We start from the raw sequence: 19,637 nt of genomic DNA on the forward strand, positions 1-19,637 counted from the left end.
AAGAATGGAAATTGAGGTACAAGGATCTTGAGAAGGAGAAGGAAAGCTTGGCAAGGGGAATGATGGAAGCAATAAGAAGAAAAGAAAATGAAATGGGAGAAACGGTCAAAACTACAGAGGAAAAGTTCAGAGATATTGAAGAAAAAAATAAAGAACTTTCTGAGTACATACAAAATTTAGAGAAAAAGACTGGTTTTCTTTGCCAAGGGAAAACTATAGACAGTTTGGGAAAAAGACAGCAATCGAGAAGACTGAAGGAGCTGAAAGAAAAATCAGAAATTGCCCTCTGGTTTCTTGAGTCACATGGACTCAAGCTGTCTTTTCTCAAGGTCCAGGAGGCAGCAACTAATGAATTTCACACCCTGGAATTTGACCAGTTGTCAGCTAATGAGACTGACCAGAACAACCTAGAAACTCTTCTATTTTTACTGGACAAATTCTGTGCAAGTGATGAACTTTACCATGAGTTGTCTCTTTTGTCTGAAGATTTACCAAGGACATATTTGATCAAACAAAGGAGGAATGAACTGAATAAACTCTGTCATATTGAAAGAACACCAGGTCAATACCCTGGTGCACAACTTTCATTTTCTGAAACTCTACAAGATCACATCAAACAATTTTTGGAGTCAAATTCAAACCACAAAGGTGATGAACCAATAAAGGTAAAGATCAGTTGTGATGGTGCGAAGATGTCGAGGTCAGCAAATTTTATGATAATGTCATTCTCACTCCTTCAAACAGGGGATTTAGTTATGTCATCAAAGGGCAACAGGACAATTGGTGTAGTCAATGGCCCTGAAAAATATGAAACAATTGAGACATCATTTTCAGAAATTATCAATGACATAAATTCTGTGAATAAAAATGGGAAGATCAAGGTTAATGACAAAGAAATAGCTGTTCAATTATTTCTCGGTGGAGACTACAAGTTCTTGCTGATGGCCATGGGGATGTCTGGGGCTACCTCAGACTATGCATGCCTTTGGTGTAAGGTGCACAAGCTTTTCAGGTGGGACATGTCCAAAGATCTGTCCCATTATAACGAAGAGCTCAAGAGAACACTCCAAGAAATTAAAGAGTTAAGTTCCTCTTCAAAGAAATTTTCATGTGTGAAAAGTCCATTGTTTACTATTGAGCTTGACCACATTATTCTTGATGAATTGCATTTAATGCTGAGAGTAACTGACAAACTGACTGAAAATTTAATCACAGAAGTAATGGAGAAGGATGCAAAGCAAGATTTTAACATGGCTCGGGGTAAGGAAAAGGGTGTAAACCTTGACATTCTCATTAAAACAATCAATGAACTCGGCATAACTTTTTCTCTCTGGGAGAAAAAAAATGCTGATGGGAAAGGCAGTGGAACATATGACTGGACTAGCCTTGTTGGGTCTGACAAGAAAAAGCTGACAAAACTTTTGCCAGCAAAACTCGAAGAACTAGATATCCTGTTCCCAGAAACAAAAGAAACAGTCATCAAACTCTGGAAAGATTTTTATACACTCTACAGTTTAATCAACTCTGATTCAAATGCTGGTGACTTTTACCTTGACATTTTCCAGAAATCTAAAGACTTTGTAAATTTGTTTTGTTCACTTGGTGGTGTTCGAATAGGATATGAAAAGAAGAGAGTGACTCCTTACATGCATGCATTAGTATATCATGTACCAATGTTCATCAAAAATCATAAAAACTTCAGACAGTTCACTGGTCAAGGCATTGAAAAAAATAATGATGATGCCAAGAAAATATACTTTCAAAAATCAAATAAGTGGGATGCGGCTCAGGATGTTCTGCTTCTGGAACACAGGCAGGAGGCACTAAAGCACTGCGAGAGAGAAAAAAGGCAGTACACCAAACGAAAAGCAGCTTACTGGGAGGATGGCATCATCGAGACACGAAAAAAAAGAAAGAGGGCATGTTTAAGAGAACTACAAAATGACCACAATGGAGCTGATGTACAAGGAAATAACTTAAGCGAAGATAAATACAACAAAATGACTGTTAAGCAGTTAAGACAGGAAATCAAATCTATAGGTATTAATGTGAAAGGGATTGCAAAGCTGAAAAAATGTCAATTGGTTGAGATTTTGAAGCAAAATCAGTAACTATGGCAAGCAAAGGAACAACAGATATGCAGACATGTATCACAAAATATATTTTTTAATTTGATTATTTGCAAAAATATCTTGTGAATAATTTTTAATGCTAATATGAATACTAAACTTTTGTTTGTTTATATGCTTACAACAAAATAATAACAATAATTTTGATATAGTGTATTTAATCATAAAGCATATAACTTTCTTTGATTTTCAATTGTTGCAATCACATATTCCACTAGAAATCTCTGCAAAATTATTTTGTAGATTTTCTTGTTTTATATTTATCTGTTCTAAGATAAATTAAATGTTTTTACAATCGCATGCTTTCCTGTTGACATATATCATAACTTTTTCAACTGGAAAATTTGGAGCAATTTTGACCTGACCACTGGATAAAACGTAACGTTTTTTTGAATTGTTAAGGACAGTTTTTAACTTAACAGGAAAGTCAACTGCTATTCCTTGTCCAAGTTGATTGAAATAATAGTACCAATATGGTGGAAGTTCAAATCGAGTAAAATCATTTTTTTCATAGAGTATACTAACTCCGTCTTCTGCTCTTTTACCTTTTCCTTTAAAAACGTATCTCACAATATCATGATCCATTCTAATTTCAGTGGAATAAAGAACTTTAACCGCATTCGATTTTAGGATTGAAAGAATGCCTTCCAGAAATGCAACTGATGCGCTCTGTAGTCTTTCCACGGTAACAGTGGGGTTGCTGTATGCCCTAGAAAGTTTTTAATGCAGAAAACAAAACATAAGATTGGAATCGAAAACGTGTTACGGTTAAGACGATCAAACCATCTTCTATAATGAAGCTCACATTTAAGCTTAAAATCACCATCGAAAACAAACTAAATATACCTGATAAGATGCTCATTCAAATGAGCCGAAGGCTCCCACGTGCTTGTCCACAATGGCCAGTCCTTCCATTTTACTAGGTATTCAAAGTCCTGAAATTGTCAGAGATTGATTAGAGCTGTTTATGAACTTACTTCGATTGTAGTATAAATTTCATCCGAAGTAAAATATAGCTGCAGGAACATAAAAGGGTCAATACACATACCTCGTTCTTCAATCTTCGCCGGCTGATAAGTCTCTCCACAAAATAAACTTTAGATCCGCTTTTAAATTTTCTCCTTCCTTTCAAATGAACTTCTAAATCCACTGTAGAAAGAACATTTAGTGCTTTATAATCAACTCGATTCCTCCGCGGAAATCTACTTCGCTCCATGTTTACATGAAATCTGACGCCATAGCGCATGAACAGTAGAACCTGAAGAAACTACTGACCTCGCGGACCGCGGGAGTAAAATGTCTCGGATTGCTGGTAATGTTAAACAATCTGCTATAGAAGACACCTCTCTGAGTTTGCAAAGTCAAAAACAGTACATGGATAAGGGGCTAAGAAACTAGGTAAACTTTGAACTCAAAATAATAACCCAATGTCTGCTGCAGTTTTAATTGTAGGGCCGATGTATATTAATTGTAGTTATAATGTTGTTAAGGAGAGGATAAGCTGAAGTTTTGCTTTAGAACATTTGTTTAATTGATTTGGAATAATTTTTATTTGATGAATAATGTTCTTGGAGCACTTAGCTGTTATTAAGAAAACAACACCAAGAGCCAATTCTAACCTCTGTATGTTTATTGTTACGTACAGTAAACACCCGCATATAAGAACACATGATTTTGGAGGCCAGGCTGATCAGGTTCTTATTTATCGGGTGCTTAGTGAAAAATCAGCCTGAAGGTGTTCTTAAATTTTTCTTAAATTTTGTTGTTGGAATTCAGAACTGTAACAATGCAAAAAAATGCTTGAGATTAAATTAGCATATTTAATGAAAAAGAAAATTAATAAATATCATGACATTATTGTAACAATTAGCCTGCAAAAGAAAATCAGCCTTATTACTAGTTAACTAGTGAACAGAACAAGAAAATACATCTAACATGAAGGGCATGTTAATGTCTTATCCATTTTATAAGAACATTTTATATTCCCAGGCTGATTTTGTTCTTATAAAAATGGTGCTTTATTTGCAAAATTTCAGCCTGATGTTCTTAATCCATGCATTCTTATATGCGGGTGTTTACTGTAGTTCACCTACAAAAGTGAGCAGATTGTTTGTCATCTTTTCTTGCTTTGGTGCTGAGCATTGATTGGCACAGCAGATTGAAATTATAAGATAAAAAAGATAGTCAATTATGAGCTCGATAATGAAATACAGAAAGACATTTTTCGTCTTACCACGAGCTTGTCTGAGTTCCCTAAAAAAAAATCGTAACAAAACGAAAAAACGTCTTCCTCCTTTTCAGTACCTGACTCGAACTTTACCATCTTTCGTATGCTGGTTACCACTGATTATGGTCATCAATTCGTTGTTTTTCTTTAGCAGACCTCCTTCCAGGGGACACTTTTGATGTGCAAATCTGTCAGCGTAAACTTACAGTGTATTACAAGAGAACCGCCACGGTGCCCACCTCTGTGTGGTCCAAAAAATCTGCCGTGAGCATTCACCAGATCTACACTCGACTGTCCTGGGTGAAAGAAGAACAAACCCCAGCTGGGTCATCGCGGGCTGAGTTGAATCACTACACTGATGTTCTCGCTGAAAACAAGAACGGATTGCCGTCAAACAGGATACTCGTGCAAGGGCAGACTGGAATCGGGAAGAGCACGTTTGTGAAGAAACTGGCAATGGACTGGGCTGAACTTGACGAAAACAGGTTGACAGATGAACAGAGAGCTATCCTGAAGAAGTTCGAGCTTGCTGTTATTATTGATCTCAAAAAAAGTATCCAAACACCAGAGCCTCAGAGATGTCATAAGCGCCTCTCATATTTTTGCTAAGGAGGACACGGTCATGATTGGCGGCCTGTTGAGTTACATCTCTCAGAACCAAGACAAAGTTCTCCTGGTGTTTGATGGTTACGACGAGTATCAGTGCGCACGGAACTCTGAAATATTTGAGATATTCAGAGGAAATAAACTGAGGAACTGTTGTGTGTTGATACCAACTCGAATTTCCAAAGCTGACGAGCTGGTAGAATTTCAGGACGTGCATGCTGCGATCACTGGTTTCAGTGAAGAGGACAGAAAGGCCTTTATGATCAGAATGCTTGTTAAGGAAACAGAAGCAGAAGCGTTACACGTTCATCTTCTCAAGCGAGGCCTGAGAGATTTGGCGAGAATTCCGCTACTTCTACTTTTCTTTTGCACTTTGTGGAAAATGGGAAAGCTACAGAGCTCTCCTGACTCCAAAACAAAATTGTACGTAGCGATCATCCAGTACGTTTTGGATCATAATGAAGGGAAATGTTCTTCTTCTAACTTTCGCAAAGTTGAAGATTTTACAGAGATTCTGGCTGAAATCGGAAAGGTGGCTTTAGAATGTCTTTTAAATGACGATCATGTATTTGAGTACGATCAACTGTCCGCTGCCATCCTTTGTGAAGAAAGTCGGATTATGGGCTTACTTCAAGTCAGTGAGTATGCAGAAAATATTCGACCAGCAGGGATGGTATCGTTCATTCACAAGAGCATACAGGAGTTCCTAGCAGCGTGGTATATTACCTACCGATGTGTCCTTAAAGGACATCTCGGTGAAATTAACGACCGGGCCCGAACCTTGGACAAGTGCAGGTCCTTGGAAAATGTCTTTAAGTTTATTTGTGGTTTGTCAGATGGCGGAGCAGAGAAAGTTTCTGAACACTTGACATCAGTAAGAGTCTCTGACTCAGAGCTGGATTTGTCAAAGACAATACCTGATGAACAAAGGGAGACAGACGTGGCACTAAGTCGCGTCACTAACAAGCAGAGGAGTTTCATTAACCTTGTCTACGATTCCTTTGATGAAGTTGAATCAAAAACTGAACTGTTAAGACATTGTTTAAATTGCACCAAGGGAATCATTTTTCTTTGGCGGTATGGAAGATCAATTAGTGACCTTGTGCCGGAACGGAAAATTTTAAATGAAGTTTCAATTCGTGGTGTGGTGTTCTGCGATCGCTGGGTTTGTGACGAAATGAGAGTACTATGCGAGTCGCTTGAGTTTCTCAATTGCTTACATATTCCGCTAAAAGCGACTGAGAATTTGGCGGCTGATTCAGCTAAAGAACTTTTAAAGAAATTCGAATCAGTAAAATGTAAACGTTTTTGTGGATTAGGTTGCATCCTTCATTTCCATAGTGGTCAGACACTATTTTACTTCTCTGAACTGGAGTTGCGGTGTGATGACCATGCCAAACTGTTCACTGAGAATTTCGCTCTATCTCATTCCGCAGGTTTGTGTCCAAAGTCGTCATCTCTGAAATTCCTTAGATTTGTACACTTTGCGTCAGATATTAAGGAGCCAACAATGCGCAGTTTTAGTACCATAATTAGAGATTGTAAGAGTTTCGAAAGCTTTGAAATGGATCATTTGAATGAGAGTGCTTTGGAATGCCTGGAACAAATACCAAATCCTGTTACGTGTCGGTTGGTACTTGGACTCGTTGTCTGTATGGAGTTGTTGACATCCTCTGAAGTATTAAAGCTCGCCAGTTTGTTACCACGGTTCAACAACCTCATCAAATTTTGCCTCAACTTGTATCAGCTCTCTCCTGAAGCAGAACACAAACTGGTTTGTAGCATCACACACAAGACTCTTCAGGAACTGACACTGTTCAACTTGAGAATGACTCCAGCAATAGCCGCGGCACTTCGTCGGTCAGTTCCTGAAATGTCGTCTCTAAAGACACTCTGGTTAACAGGGAGGGTGGGGAGCACTGTACAAGTGGAGGACATGAAGGCTCTATTTGGAGGATTTAACAAAACATTTCCAGCTTTAGAGGAGTTCCATATCTCTAATTTCAGATTCAGAGGTTGCTTTGCTCAACTGACTGAGCGTTTTCACTTCTTTCCCAGCTTGCGGGAGGTAGATCTTAGTTATTCAAACTTGGATGAACGTGACTTCCGTGGTTTAGTGTGTAGTTTGAAATCCATTCCTAATATGAGGCACCTGTGGCTAGAAGGCAATCCACTGGGTGACAAGAACAGGGTGGAAACTATCGTGAATCTCGAACTGCCGCTGGTTCTTGTTCATTACTGGTAACACCAGGTTCATTCAACAAGTAAGAAGATAGAAATGAGGACTGACGGAAAGACTGATTGTGATCACTGTTATGTGACTTGAGCTGCGCGTCCCAGTACCACGCAAAAATACATTTTTGAGCAAAGACGTTGAACACATAACAGTCGAAGTTTATGGAACTGTTTTTGAAGTTTTCCCCCTCAATAATTTTTTGGTTTTTGACAAATTTCGGTTAAGATGCTCGAACATATAACGTTTTAACGAAAGCACAAGTCGTCCACGTGACAAGAAATGCGTAGCACAACAAGAAAGATGTTTTTTTTTTTTATGAATTTAGTTGAGTTTTGAAAGTCAGCAGTTTTTGAACGCGAAAAGGTTGCTCGGTAAACCTGAGGTACGCTTTATGACTGTTTTTGGTCAGTAGTACTTTTCATCAGAGATATTCTGCTGTTTTGTTAACTACCAAGGTAGTTATGGCGAAGCACACAGTTTTTCCCAACCTTCGCTCTATGAGAAATGTTAGCATCTCGGAGCAGATTATGTCCGCGGACAAATATCTTTGCCAAATGGAGGCTACTGTTAATATGATAACAGACAGCGAAAACGTTTGCTGATCAAGTAGTGTATATACTTGAAGTTACATTTTGTTTTGGTCAGATACACGACCCTTACAGGCCTTTTAACTTAATAGTTCTGTATGTAGGCATCTCAGAACTTTAGCATTTCGTTGTGTTCAGTATTTTATGAAAATAAATCAACCGATTAAATTATTTTTGTGCAGCAGCTACGATGCTCGGCCGATAGCCTTCAGAAATGTCGTCCATATAATATTAATTATTTTATCTGGGGCCGTGGGAGGCTCTGCACAAGTTAGGGAAGTAAAGGCATCAGCTAGTGATAGCCTTTTCTTTTAAATTATTCGAGAAATGTATCTATTTCGAACGAGCAACTCGTGCATTTTCAGAATAACATTGACTTGAGTATAAAATTAGAGAGATTTTACTTAAAAAACTTAGAGTTACCGTCATTAATTGATATGTCATGGTTTACCGGTATACTTCGAATTTTTGGTTCTAATTATTTCCGCTTACGTTTGAGCGTAAAGGAAAACAGCTTTGCACAACTAATAATTAATCGTAATTTGTTTTTCTTTGCGGCGGCCGTGAGGACGTGAAGAGATCATTTAGGATGAAAATATCCTCAGATAATTCAGTTCGAAGTGATTTATATTTATTCCTTACAACGGTATTTCCTCAGATATGAGCCCACGCTATAATAAGGGCCACCCGAATTAAGGCCCACCCCCTTGGCCCTCTTGCCAGTTTGTTGAAAGGAAAACTAATGTAAACCCTCCCCCCCCCCCCTCCTCCGCCTCAATGAAGGCCACTCCTCCCAAACACGGCCTCTCCCTTTTGGACGACTGAAGTTTTTAACACCCGCGCGCTTATTCCAAGAAATATGTATTTCCTCTACGTTTCGTTTGAATTTTCTCGCTCAGACTCTCGATAGTTACGCACCAGACTGCTTTTTATCTTTAAACACAAGAAACGCGTCCAGTAGACTAATTTAAAAAGAAGAAATTACTTTCCTTGACCCCATATGTTTAGGGACAGTCCCGTTGTAGATTTTAAACTTTATGTTGAACAATGTTTCACAAGCCTTTATTTGTGAATATTGCATTAAGCTAACAATTTTCCTACTGTGAAGCTTGATGAAAACTAGCCGTAAGCTCCAGCACCTCATAGTACCTTCAGTACCTTGGCTTCGATACATCTTTCACATTGTACCTCTCCTACTACTATGGTTTGTTTTGTTTCATATTTCCTAAGTTCCCATTTCTGCAGTGTTTCTGTTGATGTTCCAATTACACTTGACATCTCTATAATTAGATTTGATAAAAATGTAGGCCGTATATGAATAAATGATTTTCAGTCCTTTTCCAACCCCTGATAACTTGAACTCCTGCCAGTTCAAACCTCGCGGTTAACGTTCTTCACCAACCGGGAGGTCTAAGGTCTGTATTGGCCAGGTCTTGGATACTGCCCGAGGTCGAAGGCTACGGTGCCGTATTCCCAATACTGACCGACCTTGGCTGGTGAAAAACATCTCTTTTTCTCGACGAAATTCTTTCCAAAAGATCCCGCATGACTTAGGGCTACAATTACCAGGTTAATTTCGGGAAGATCCTATATAAACCAGGGTCAAGTTATTTGACAAGTCTTTGCAGAAAATAAATGTGTTGTTTGATCGTATAATGTCAACTCTCGTGTGGCCATCCATCTCTGTGTTTTGCATTTCATAACAATAAAGCTGGACAGTCGCTTATTGCACGTGACCGTTCAAAATCTGCGAGTTTTCAGATATGGTACTTAGCAAAATTGAATATTCTAACGCTGTGAACGCACGTTACACGTTTAACCCCTTATGGGTTTCTGACAGTGTATTAATGTAAATATTTTACTCAATGTACCAAGGAGTATTGTATATATTCTAATCCTGGTGAAGTATGCGCTTCAGGTTATTGTTCTTTTTATTGAAAAGGGCGGAGGTTGATTAGCTCTATGGAAAGCGTAACGTCCACAAGAATTTTTTTTCATTTACTTCCATTCGGTTTTTAGTTCCGTTCGCTTTGTTCATCACAGTGATGTAAGACCACTGGATATTGTTAACGATCGTATTTGTACAGAGATCTTACATGATTATTGCACTTGTTACAGTTCTCTAACAAAGTAATAGCAGTAGAGATACAGTATTGAAAGATGATCATGGTTATGATTGCATATTATTAAACTAGGCTTATTCTAGTATTTTATGCTTGATGCTATACATTCAATGTTACAGAGAAGAAATAAAGTTTTCCTTTTCATGCTATTAATAATTTTGTTTTTCCTTGAATAGGGTGTCATTTTTCGGCTTTGGGCCTTAAAAAGGGTATCAGTTTTCGCTTTGTTAGTCCTTAAATAGGGTTAGGGTTCACGAACCTTCGCGGCACACCCCTATCCAAACTTCGCGGAAGTACCGCCTCCCCTCCCCCCCATTATGCCAACTGATTGCGTAAAACCGTGTAAATAACCGGCCATATGAGTCTTGAAGAGCTGATCCATCATAAATGTGTTGTAAAAACTGAAACTAAAACGAGTAAACATTCATTCAATCAAAATCAAAGGAAAGGTCAAGATTATAACAGGAAGCGAACAAAATTAGATAGGAGCAACGCGGACTGACTTTATCGCGTAGGAGATTGAAGCTAGTATTCTCGATGGGTCTGTTTGGACTTGAAAGTAAATCGTGATTTCGTTACTTGGAAAACAAGGAACGGGTGATCGTTACGAGTGGATTGTTTAGGAAGAGTCAAAGGTGCAAGGTATGTGTAATTAAATAGGCGTTGACTCAGGTAGTTATCTCTTTCGGCGCCTGCATACGTAAATTTGAAGTAAAGTTTGGGTCTATAAGAATGCAAAGCAAACTTCCGCCTTTGAGGCAAATTTAGTTTCGATTTCGTTAACGAAAAATTCTCTGCCTTCTCTTTTGGTTTTGTGGATACATGTTTGAATCGCAGCGTTTGAATCGAGTGGCAAAATTCTGTTATATTTTCATAGTACTTGATATAAATTAATATTTATATTCAATTTTTTGTGAGATAATGGGAACCTAAGGCCAACCATGTTTAAATAGAGGAGAGAATTGCAAAAGGCACATGGCTTTGGGGTGGAGGCAGACAGGATTTCCCAGTGGGGTGGTTTAGTATCTTGTAGGAAACATATAGACCACACGGAATCCGCATTGCAACGCTACTTTTATTCTCTCGCACACTCGCCCTATATACATCACACAGCGTTACCCACGCGCCTCATACTAATTAGATTATGTCATCACCGATATTATTACACAAACACTAAAGGTGGTCCTACAACACACCAGCTTTTAATGCTCATAAGGGGACATTTCAATTGTTTCTTTTCCTGTGATTAGCTCTTATAGCTCTTCCTTAATTGATTAAGTGAGGAGCCATATGTATGTGAGGTCCCCCCTTCTTGCCCCCTCCCCCAACCCCATAACCTAGACTTAAGAATAGTTGTAGCAGAGCCATTACACTTGGAGGGGGTGGGTGGGGCTGTAATGGATAAAATGAAGCTTATTGATGTGTAACTTAATTAATACCAACAATAGATTAATATAATTGTTCTTAACTTTGTCATCTACATTATTTCTAAATGTTTTCTCTTGTAGTCTAAATGCAACAGATTGTTGCATATAATAATGCCATTGATAATTATGCTGAGGTCAATTATGTAGAAAATATCTCTTTTCAAATAAATTTAACTAAGATGTTTTTCAAGTATTCCACTTTTATTCCAATTCATTGGTATGTTAAATTGTTGCAGAAAATCCAACTACCATAAAGTGGGAATCAATGGTCTGAAAATCAATTTGACTCAAATACTGAATTTTCCTTGTTGTTTTTTTTTTCAGATCCTGCTACTGACGTGTGAATGGTCACAAATTCCGCATTGCTTCAGATATTTCAAAGGAAACAGAGCAGCGATGGATGATTAATTAGTATAATTTCAGGCATTGAACTCCGCCTGTTATGTACTTACAGAAAGTCATTCAAAAGAGGAAAACCACAAAAGATCTTCTCAAACAGGTAATTATAACTATTCTGTGGTGTTTCAAAGTACGCAGCTCCTGGTTTCCATTTCTAATTTTCCTAATTCAGGAATAATTTAAATAGATTAGAATCACTGTCTTTCAGAGTTTATGCTAAATTCTCAGGAGGCAGTCTTACGCACACAGTGGAAGATGGCTGCCATTGTTTTGTTTTTTTTCAATTTCTGAAGCATGGACATTGATCCATCCAGAGGTTGCTAAAAGAAATAAAAAATTTAACAGTACAGTATCAGGTTTTGAGCCTGGTTGGCTTGTGGACAAGCCCTAACATCAAATTTTGTCTATAGAGAATAGCATTGATGTTACTTTGTGGTCACACCTACAATATATGAGTTTAATTCTAAACAGTCACCAATCGTTGCATAAGGATTTTCTTGTAAAGGTTGATGAGTATGTCAACCTTAAGGTTTAGCTGAATTTCATTTCACATGATGAGATGATGTGATTCTCCATGAAAGATTGTCCAAAGGATATTTACTTTAATTCTGGCCACTTTATTTATCTCCTCACACAGTTAATCGTCTCAAACAATTTCCAAAAAACAAATGGAGTTACCCTACTTCTAATACAAGAAGTTAATACATGTGCATAAGCACCACCTGGTGATTTGACCTCTGGACTCTGATCAAGATGTTGAGTCTGGAGCCATAGCCACTGTCTTGTACGAGTGTTCCTGGGTAAGACACTTTACTCTCACTGGCGGAGTGTTCCTCCCCACTCAGGAGTAGAAATGGATATCAGAAAACTGTTAGGAAACTAATAAAAATGAGGAATTATGCCAGGGAGGAACTGAGGGACTATTTGTTCCTATGAGGAACTTTCATCCTGTCCAGAAAGGAGAACTTATTTATAAGCTCCTGTAATACTTGGCCTGTCACAGCTTCCTTTATTTTGAAATCACTAAGAAATTATCTAACGCTAAATTAGAATCAAAACTGTATCCTTATGTATTCTTATTTCTCTGCAGAAATCCAATAGTTTGCATGTTATACTCCTGATGGGAAAATTTAACCACTTATTCTACTGATGGAGACAGATAGGTGTGGTCAGACAAAGGAGGAGTCTGGTAATATCACTGAAGTTATAGTTATACCTGACGATCCTCCTTCACCACAAGACATTGCTGGTCCATCCGTTTCATTCAGTTCTTCTCCTGTAGCATCATCTTCAAGAGTTGCCGATACTCTGCAGTTACCTTCTGTGGACCTTGTCACCAGACGTGACTCAGCAGACTGTCACTTGAACAGACCACCACAGCCACCTGTGGAGAATCGGAGAATCGCGAGACGGGAGACTCAGACTGTAGGTGAGTCAACTGTCAATGCTTCAACTTCATTGTGCAGACCTCACAATGTACTAGCAAGAAAAAGAAGGAGGATAGTGGCACTAAGCTACAGAAAGCAAGATCGATTCGAGTGTTGTATATTTATAAGTAATGTGCCCGGTATTGCCAATCAACATGCCAGAAAAGGGCTGCATTTTATTAAATACATTGTCATTCCTTGTGTTGTTAAGCCAGTTCATTTGCTTAATTTAAGCACCCAAAATGCAGCAGATTGCGTCCCAGAGCACTCAAATTTTCAAAGTTTCCCAGGGGGCATGCCCCCAGACACCCCCTAGTTGTTCGCACCTTCGGCACTCAAGTTGGGGGCTACGTGCCCAAATTGTCTCCGCCTCCTTCCCTTTCATCGACTTCAACTTTCTTTGAAAAGGAAAACCCTGAATGAAGGGATGATATCGTAACTTTTCACTTGGTTTCCAATATTGAACTTTCACAGGTTTTGTGCTAACTAAGTTGACTGGTATCTTTTGATCTATCTCAAATGAATTTGTAAATACAAGCAAATACAAAATTTTGTCAAAATATTCCCTTTTACTTAAAGCACATGATAACAAAGCAAAATTTCAAGGTGATTCTTTCATTTCAAATGTGAAGCTACATGCTTAATTTAAAGTAACTTTGAGGGAAAATGACATCAGAAATCTGTACTATAACATATTTATTTGATCTTTAAAACCCCATAGATGGTGGGCTATAGATGTCAGATCTCTTTTTATCTATGCACAGGAGTAAATATTATGAATTGATTTATGAATGATTTTTTTTTTAGGGATAAGTCATGGAAAGAGGAAATTGTCCTCAGGCTGCACTAAACAGGATCCTAAACAACCCAGAGTTACATCTGTGAACGTGGCAGGTTATTGTTAATCTTGTTGGCTACAAATCAATCTTTTTACTTACATCTTTCAGAAAGAGCAAATATTTGCTCATTCAAGAGTGAAGTCTTATGTATATTTTCCCAATAATAAGCAATTTAGTAACCAGTTTTCATGAGAATTTAACAGATTTATTTGATTAAATAGGCAAAAAGTTCATGTACATTTTTAAAGTGGTACACCAAACTAAGTAGCATTGCTTGTGCGATAAGGAAGTAAAAATATCTTCTATCGCGTTTATCACTTCCTTGGTAACATTGACAAAATGCAAGGCAGCTATTTTGAAGTTTTGCACCCATGCCATAATCACCTCGCACAGGGTGATTAAAGCGAGATATGATGCAATCCCTGACCAATCAGAGTGTCTGTACCTCTGTTATCACCAGCATAGTAATTATACTAACATGAACTATCAGTGCTGAGGTCTGACTTCTCTGCCAAAGCCGAAGGCTGAGGCAGATAACACAGACGCATGGTTTGACTATTTATGATGTCATGCAAAAACCAAAGTCTGTCATTGTTTTATTACACATTTTTTAAACAATCTGCTATAGAAGACACCTCTCTGAGTTTGCAAAGTCAAAAATAGTACATGGATAAGGGGCTAAGAAACTAGGTAAACTTTGAACTCAAAATAATAACCCAATGTCTGCTGCAGTTTTAATTGTAGGGCCGATGTATATTAATTGTAGTTATAATGTTGTTAAGGAGAGGATAAGCTGAAGTTTTGCTTTAGAACATTTGTTTAATTGATTTGGAATAATTTTTATTTGATGAATAATGTTCTTGGAGCACTTAGCTGTTATTAAGAAAACAACACCAAGAGCCAATTCTAACCTCTGTATGTTTATTGTTACGGTACTTCACCTACAAAACTGAGCAGATTCTTTGTCATCTTTTCTTGCTTTGGTGCTGAGCACTGATTGGCACAGCAGATTGAAATTATAAGATAAAAAAGATAGTCAATTATGAGCTCGATAATGAAATACAGAAAGACATTTTTCGTCTTACCACGAGCTTGTCTGAGTTCCCTAAAAAGAAATCGTAACAAAACGAAAAAACGTCTTCCTCCTTTTCAGTACCTGACTCGAACTTTACCATCTTTCGTATGCTGGTTACCACTGATTATGGTCATCAATTCGTTGTTTTTCTTTAGCAGACCTCCTTCCAGGGGACACTTTTGATGTGCAAATCTGTCAGCGTAAACTTACAGTGTATTACAAGAGAATCGCCACGGTGCCCACCTCTGTGTGGTCCAAAAAATCTGCCGTGAGCATTCACCAGATCTACACTCGACTGTCCTGGGTGAAGGAAGAACAAACCCCAGCTGGGTCATCGCGGGCTGACTTGAATCACTACACTGATATGTTCACTGAAAACAAGAACGGATTGCCGTCAAACAGGATACTCGTGCAAGGGCAGACTGGAATCGGGAAGAGCACGTTTGTGAAGAAACTGGCAATGGACTGGGCTGAACTTGACGAAAACAGGTTGACAGATGAACAGAGAGCTATCCTGAAGAAGTTCGAGCTTGCTGTTATTATTGATCTCAAAAAAGTATCCAAACACCAGAGCCTCAGAGATGTCATAAGCGCCTCTCATATTTTTGCTAAGGAGGACACGGTCATGATTGGCGGCCTGTTGAGTTACATCTCTCAGAACCAAGACAAAGTTCTCCTGTTGTTTGATGGTTACGACGAGTATCAGTGCGCACGGAACTCTGAAATATTTGAGATATTCAGAGGAAATAAACTGAGGAACTGTTGTGTGTTGATAACAACTCGAATTTCCAAAGCTGACGAGCTGGTAGAATTTCAGGACGTGCATGCTGCGATCACTGGTTTCAGTGAAGAGGACAGAAAGGCCTTTATGATCAGAATGCTTGTTAAGGAAACAGAAGCAGAAGCGTTACACGTTCATCTTCTCAAGCGAGGCCTGAGAGATTTGGCGAGAATTCCGCTACTTTTACTTTTCTTTTGCACTTTGTGGAAAATGGGAAAGCTACAGAGCTCTCCTGACTCCAAAACAAAATTGTACGTAGCGATCATCCAGTACGTTTTGGATCATAATGAAGGGAAATGTTCTTCTTCTAACTTTCGCAAAGTTGAAGATTTTACAGAGATTCTGGCTGAAATCGGAAAGGTGGCTTTAGAATGTCTTTTAAATGACGATCATGTATTTGAGTACGATCAACTGTCCGCTGCCATCCTTTGTGAAGAAAGTCGGATTATGGGCTTACTTCAAGTCAGTGAGTATGCAGAAAATATTCGACCAGCAGGGATGGTATCGTTCATTCACAAGAGCATACAGGAGTTCCTAGCAGCGTGGTATATTACCTACCGATGTGTCCTTAAAGGACATCTCGGTGAAATTAACGACCGGGCCCGAACCTTGGACAAGTGCAGGTCCTTGGAAAATGTCTTTAAGTTTATTTGTGGTTTGTCAGATGGCGGAGCAGAGAAAGTTTCTGAACACTTGACATCAGTAAGAGTCTCTGACTCAGAGCTGGATTTGTCAAAGACAATACCTGATGAACAAAGGGAGACAGACGTGGCACTAAGTCGCGTCACTAACAAGCAGAGGAGTTTCATTAACCTTGTCTACGATTCCTTTGATGAAGTTGAATCAAAAACTGAACTGTTAAGACATTGTTTAAATTGTACCAAGGGAATCATTTTTCTTTGGCGGTATGGAAGATCAATTAGTGACCTTGTGCCGGAACGGAAAATTTTAAATGAAGTTTCAATTCGTGGTGTGGTGTTCTGCGATCGCTGGGTTTGTGACGAAATGAGAGTACTATGCGAGTCGCTTGAGTTTCTCAATTGCTTACATATTCCGCTAAAAGCGACTGAGAATTTGGCGGCTGATTCAGCTAAAGAACTTTTAAAGAAATTCGAATCAGTAAAATGTAAACGTTTTTGTGGATTAGGTTGCATCCTTCATTTCCATAGTGGTCAGACACTATTTTACTTCTCTGAACTGGAGTTGCGGTGTGATGACCATGCCAAACTGTTCACTGAGAATTTCGCTCCATCTCATTCCGCAAGTTTGTGTCCAAAGTCGTCATCTCTGAAATTCCTTAGATTTGTACACTTTGCGTCAGATATTAAGGAGCCAACAATGCGCAGTTTTAGTACCATAATTAGAGATTGTAAGAGTTTCGAAAGCTTTGAAATGGATCATTTGAATGAGAGTGCTTTGGAATGCCTGGAACAAATACCAAATCCTCTTACGTGTCGGTTGGAACTTGGACTCGTTGTCTGTATGGAGTTGTTGACATCCTCTGAAGTATTAAAGCTCGCCAGTTTGTTACCACGGTTCAACAACCTCATCAAATTTTGCCTCAACTTGTATCAGCTCTCTCCTGAAGCAGAACACAAACTGGTTTGTAGCATCACACACAAGACTCTTCAAGAACTGACACTGTTCAACTTGAGAATGACTCCAGCAATAGCCGCGGCACTTCGTCGGTCAGTTCCTGAAATGTCGTCTCTAAAGACACTCTGGTTAACAGGGAGGGTGGGGAGCACTGTACAAGTGGAGGACATGAAGGCTCTATTTGGAGGATTTAACAAAACATTTCCAGCTTTAGAGGAGTTCCATATCTCTAATTTCAGATTCAGAGGTTGCTTTGCTCAACTGACTGAGCGTTTTCACTTCTTTCCCAGCTTGCGGGAGGTAGATCTTAGTTATTCAAACTTGGATGAACGTGACTTCCGTGGTTTAGTGTGTAGTTTGAAATCCATTCCTAATATGAGGCACCTGTGGCTAGAAGGCAATCCACTGGGTGACAAGAACAGGGTGGAAACTATCGTGAATCTCGAACTGCCGCTGGTTCTTGTTCATTACTGGTAACACCAGGTTCATTCAACAAGTAAGAAGATAGAAATGAGGACTGACGGAAAGACTGATTGTGATCACTGTTATGTGACTTGAGCTGCGCGTCCCAGTACCACGCAAAAATACATTTTTGAGCAAAGACGTTGAACACATAACAGTCGAAGTTTATGGAACTGTTTTTGAAGTTTTCCCCCTCAATAATTTTTTGGTTTTTGACAAATTTCGGTTAAGATGCTCGAACATATAACGTTTTAACGAAAGCACAAGTCGTCCACGTGACAAGAAATGCGTAGCACAACAAGAAAGATGTTTTTTTTTTTATGAATTTAGTTGAGTTTTGAAAGTCAGCAGTTTTTGAACGCGAAAAGGTTGCTCGGTAAACCTGAGGTACGCTTTATGACTGTTTTTGGTCAGTAGTACTTTTCATCAGAGATATTCTGCTGTTTTGTTAACTACCAAGGTAGTTATGGCGAAGCACAGAGTTTTTCCCAACCTTCGCTCTATGAGAAATGTTAGCATCTCGGAGCAGATTATGTCCGCGGACAAATATCTTTGCCAAATGGAGGCTACTGTTAATATGATAACAGACAGCGAAAACGTTTGCTGATCAAGTAGTGTATATACTTGAAGTTACATTTTGTTTTGGTCAGATACACGACCCTTACAGGCCTTTTAACTTAATAGTTCTGTATGTAGGCATCTCAGAACTTTAGCATTTCGTTGTGTTCAGGATTTTATGAAAATAAATCAACCGATTAAATTATTTTTGTGCAGCAGCTACGATGCTCGGCCGATAGCCTTCAGAAATGTCGTCCATATAATATTAATTATTTTATCTGGGGCCGTGGGAGGCTCTGCACAAGTTAGGGAAGTAAAGGCATCAGCTAGTGATAGCCTTTTCTTTTAAATTATTCGAGAAATGTATCTATTTCGAACGAGCAACTCGTGCATTTTCAGAATAACATTGACTTGAGTATAAAATTAGAGAGATTTTACTTAAAAAACTTAGAGTTACCGTCATTAATTGATATGTCATGGTTTACCGGTATACTTCGAATTTTTGGTTCTAATTATTTCCGCTTACGTTTGAGCGTAAAGGAAAACAGCTTTGCACAACTAATAATTAATCGTAATTTGTTTTTCTTTGCGGCGGCCGTGAGGACGTGAAGAGATCATTTAGGATGAAAATATCCTCAGATAATTCAGTTCGAAGTGATTTATATTTATTCCTTACAACGGTATTTCCTCAGATATGAGCCCACGCTATAATAAGGGCCACCCGAATTAAGGCCCACCCCCTTGGCCCTCTTGCCAGTTTGTTGAAAGGAAAACTAATGTAAACCCTCCCCCCCCCCCCCTCCTCCGCCTCAATGAAGGCCACTCCTCCCAAACACGGCCTCTCCCTTTTGGACGACTGAAGTTTTTAACACCCGCGCGCTTATTCCAATAAATGTGTATTTCCTCTACGTTTCGTTTGAATTTTCTCGCTCAGACTCGCGATAGTTACGCACCAGACGGCTTTTTATCTTTAAACACAAGAAACGCGTCCAGTAGACTAATTTAAAAAGAAGAAATTACTTTCCTTGACCCCATATGTTTAGGGACAGTCCCGTTGTAGATTTATAAACTTTATGTTGAACAATGTTTCACAAGCCTTTATTTGTGAATATTGCATTAAGCTAACAATTTTCCTACTGTGAAGCTTGATGAAAACTAGCCGTAA

At 38.7% G+C, this 19,637-nt stretch overlaps 2 protein-coding genes, 1 long non-coding RNA gene and 1 pseudogene across 5 annotated transcripts in view; 2 read left to right on the forward strand and 2 right to left on the reverse strand.

Annotated features, from left to right (window-relative positions):
• LOC148736155 (uncharacterized) overlaps positions 1-7,969 on the forward strand; it is a 165,913-nt pseudogene extending 157,944 nt beyond the window's left edge. The window contains exon 5 of the transcript XR_015998477.1: positions 4,508-7,969. The product of XR_015998477.1 is annotated as an uncharacterized LOC148736155 (transcript). The remainder of the gene's footprint in view (positions 1-4,507) is intronic.
• LOC148736172 (uncharacterized) lies at positions 542-3,445 on the reverse strand. Its single transcript, XR_015998482.1, has 2 exons — positions 3,405-3,445; positions 542-798 (listed from the first exon to the last, which is right to left on the reverse strand). It is a non-coding gene; the product is annotated as an uncharacterized LOC148736172 (long non-coding RNA).
• LOC148736173 (uncharacterized) lies at positions 2,147-3,454 on the reverse strand. Its single transcript, XM_088752363.1, has 3 exons — positions 3,178-3,454; positions 2,976-3,064; positions 2,147-2,838 (listed from the first exon to the last, which is right to left on the reverse strand). The coding sequence occupies exons 1-3, from the start codon at positions 3,373-3,375 to the stop codon at positions 2,409-2,411; spliced, it is 717 nt and encodes a 238-aa protein (XP_088608489.1). The 5' UTR covers positions 3,376-3,454; the 3' UTR covers positions 2,147-2,408.
• A 3,676-nt stretch (positions 7,970-11,645) lies between the features above and the next one.
• Positions 11,646-18,690, forward strand: LOC148736174 (uncharacterized). Of its 2 annotated transcripts, none has more exons than XM_088752349.1 (4): positions 11,646-11,834; positions 12,825-13,163; positions 13,969-14,055; positions 15,231-18,690. In XM_088752349.1, the coding sequence occupies exons 2-4, from the start codon at positions 12,884-12,886 to the stop codon at positions 17,927-17,929; spliced, it is 3,066 nt and encodes a 1,021-aa protein (XP_088608475.1). In that variant the 5' UTR covers positions 11,646-11,834; positions 12,825-12,883; the 3' UTR covers positions 17,930-18,690. The 2 variants fall into 2 exon arrangements, with proteins under 2 accessions (XP_088608475.1, XP_088608476.1); XM_088752350.1 differs by having other exon boundaries at positions 15,234-18,690.
• The last annotated feature ends 947 nt before the right edge of the window (positions 18,691-19,637 follow it).

The sequence above is a fragment of the Stylophora pistillata genome, chromosome 3 (genome assembly GCF_964205215.1).
Source record: "Stylophora pistillata chromosome 3, jaStyPist1.2, whole genome shotgun sequence".
Lineage (NCBI taxonomy): Eukaryota > Metazoa > Cnidaria > Anthozoa > Scleractinia > Pocilloporidae > Stylophora > Stylophora pistillata.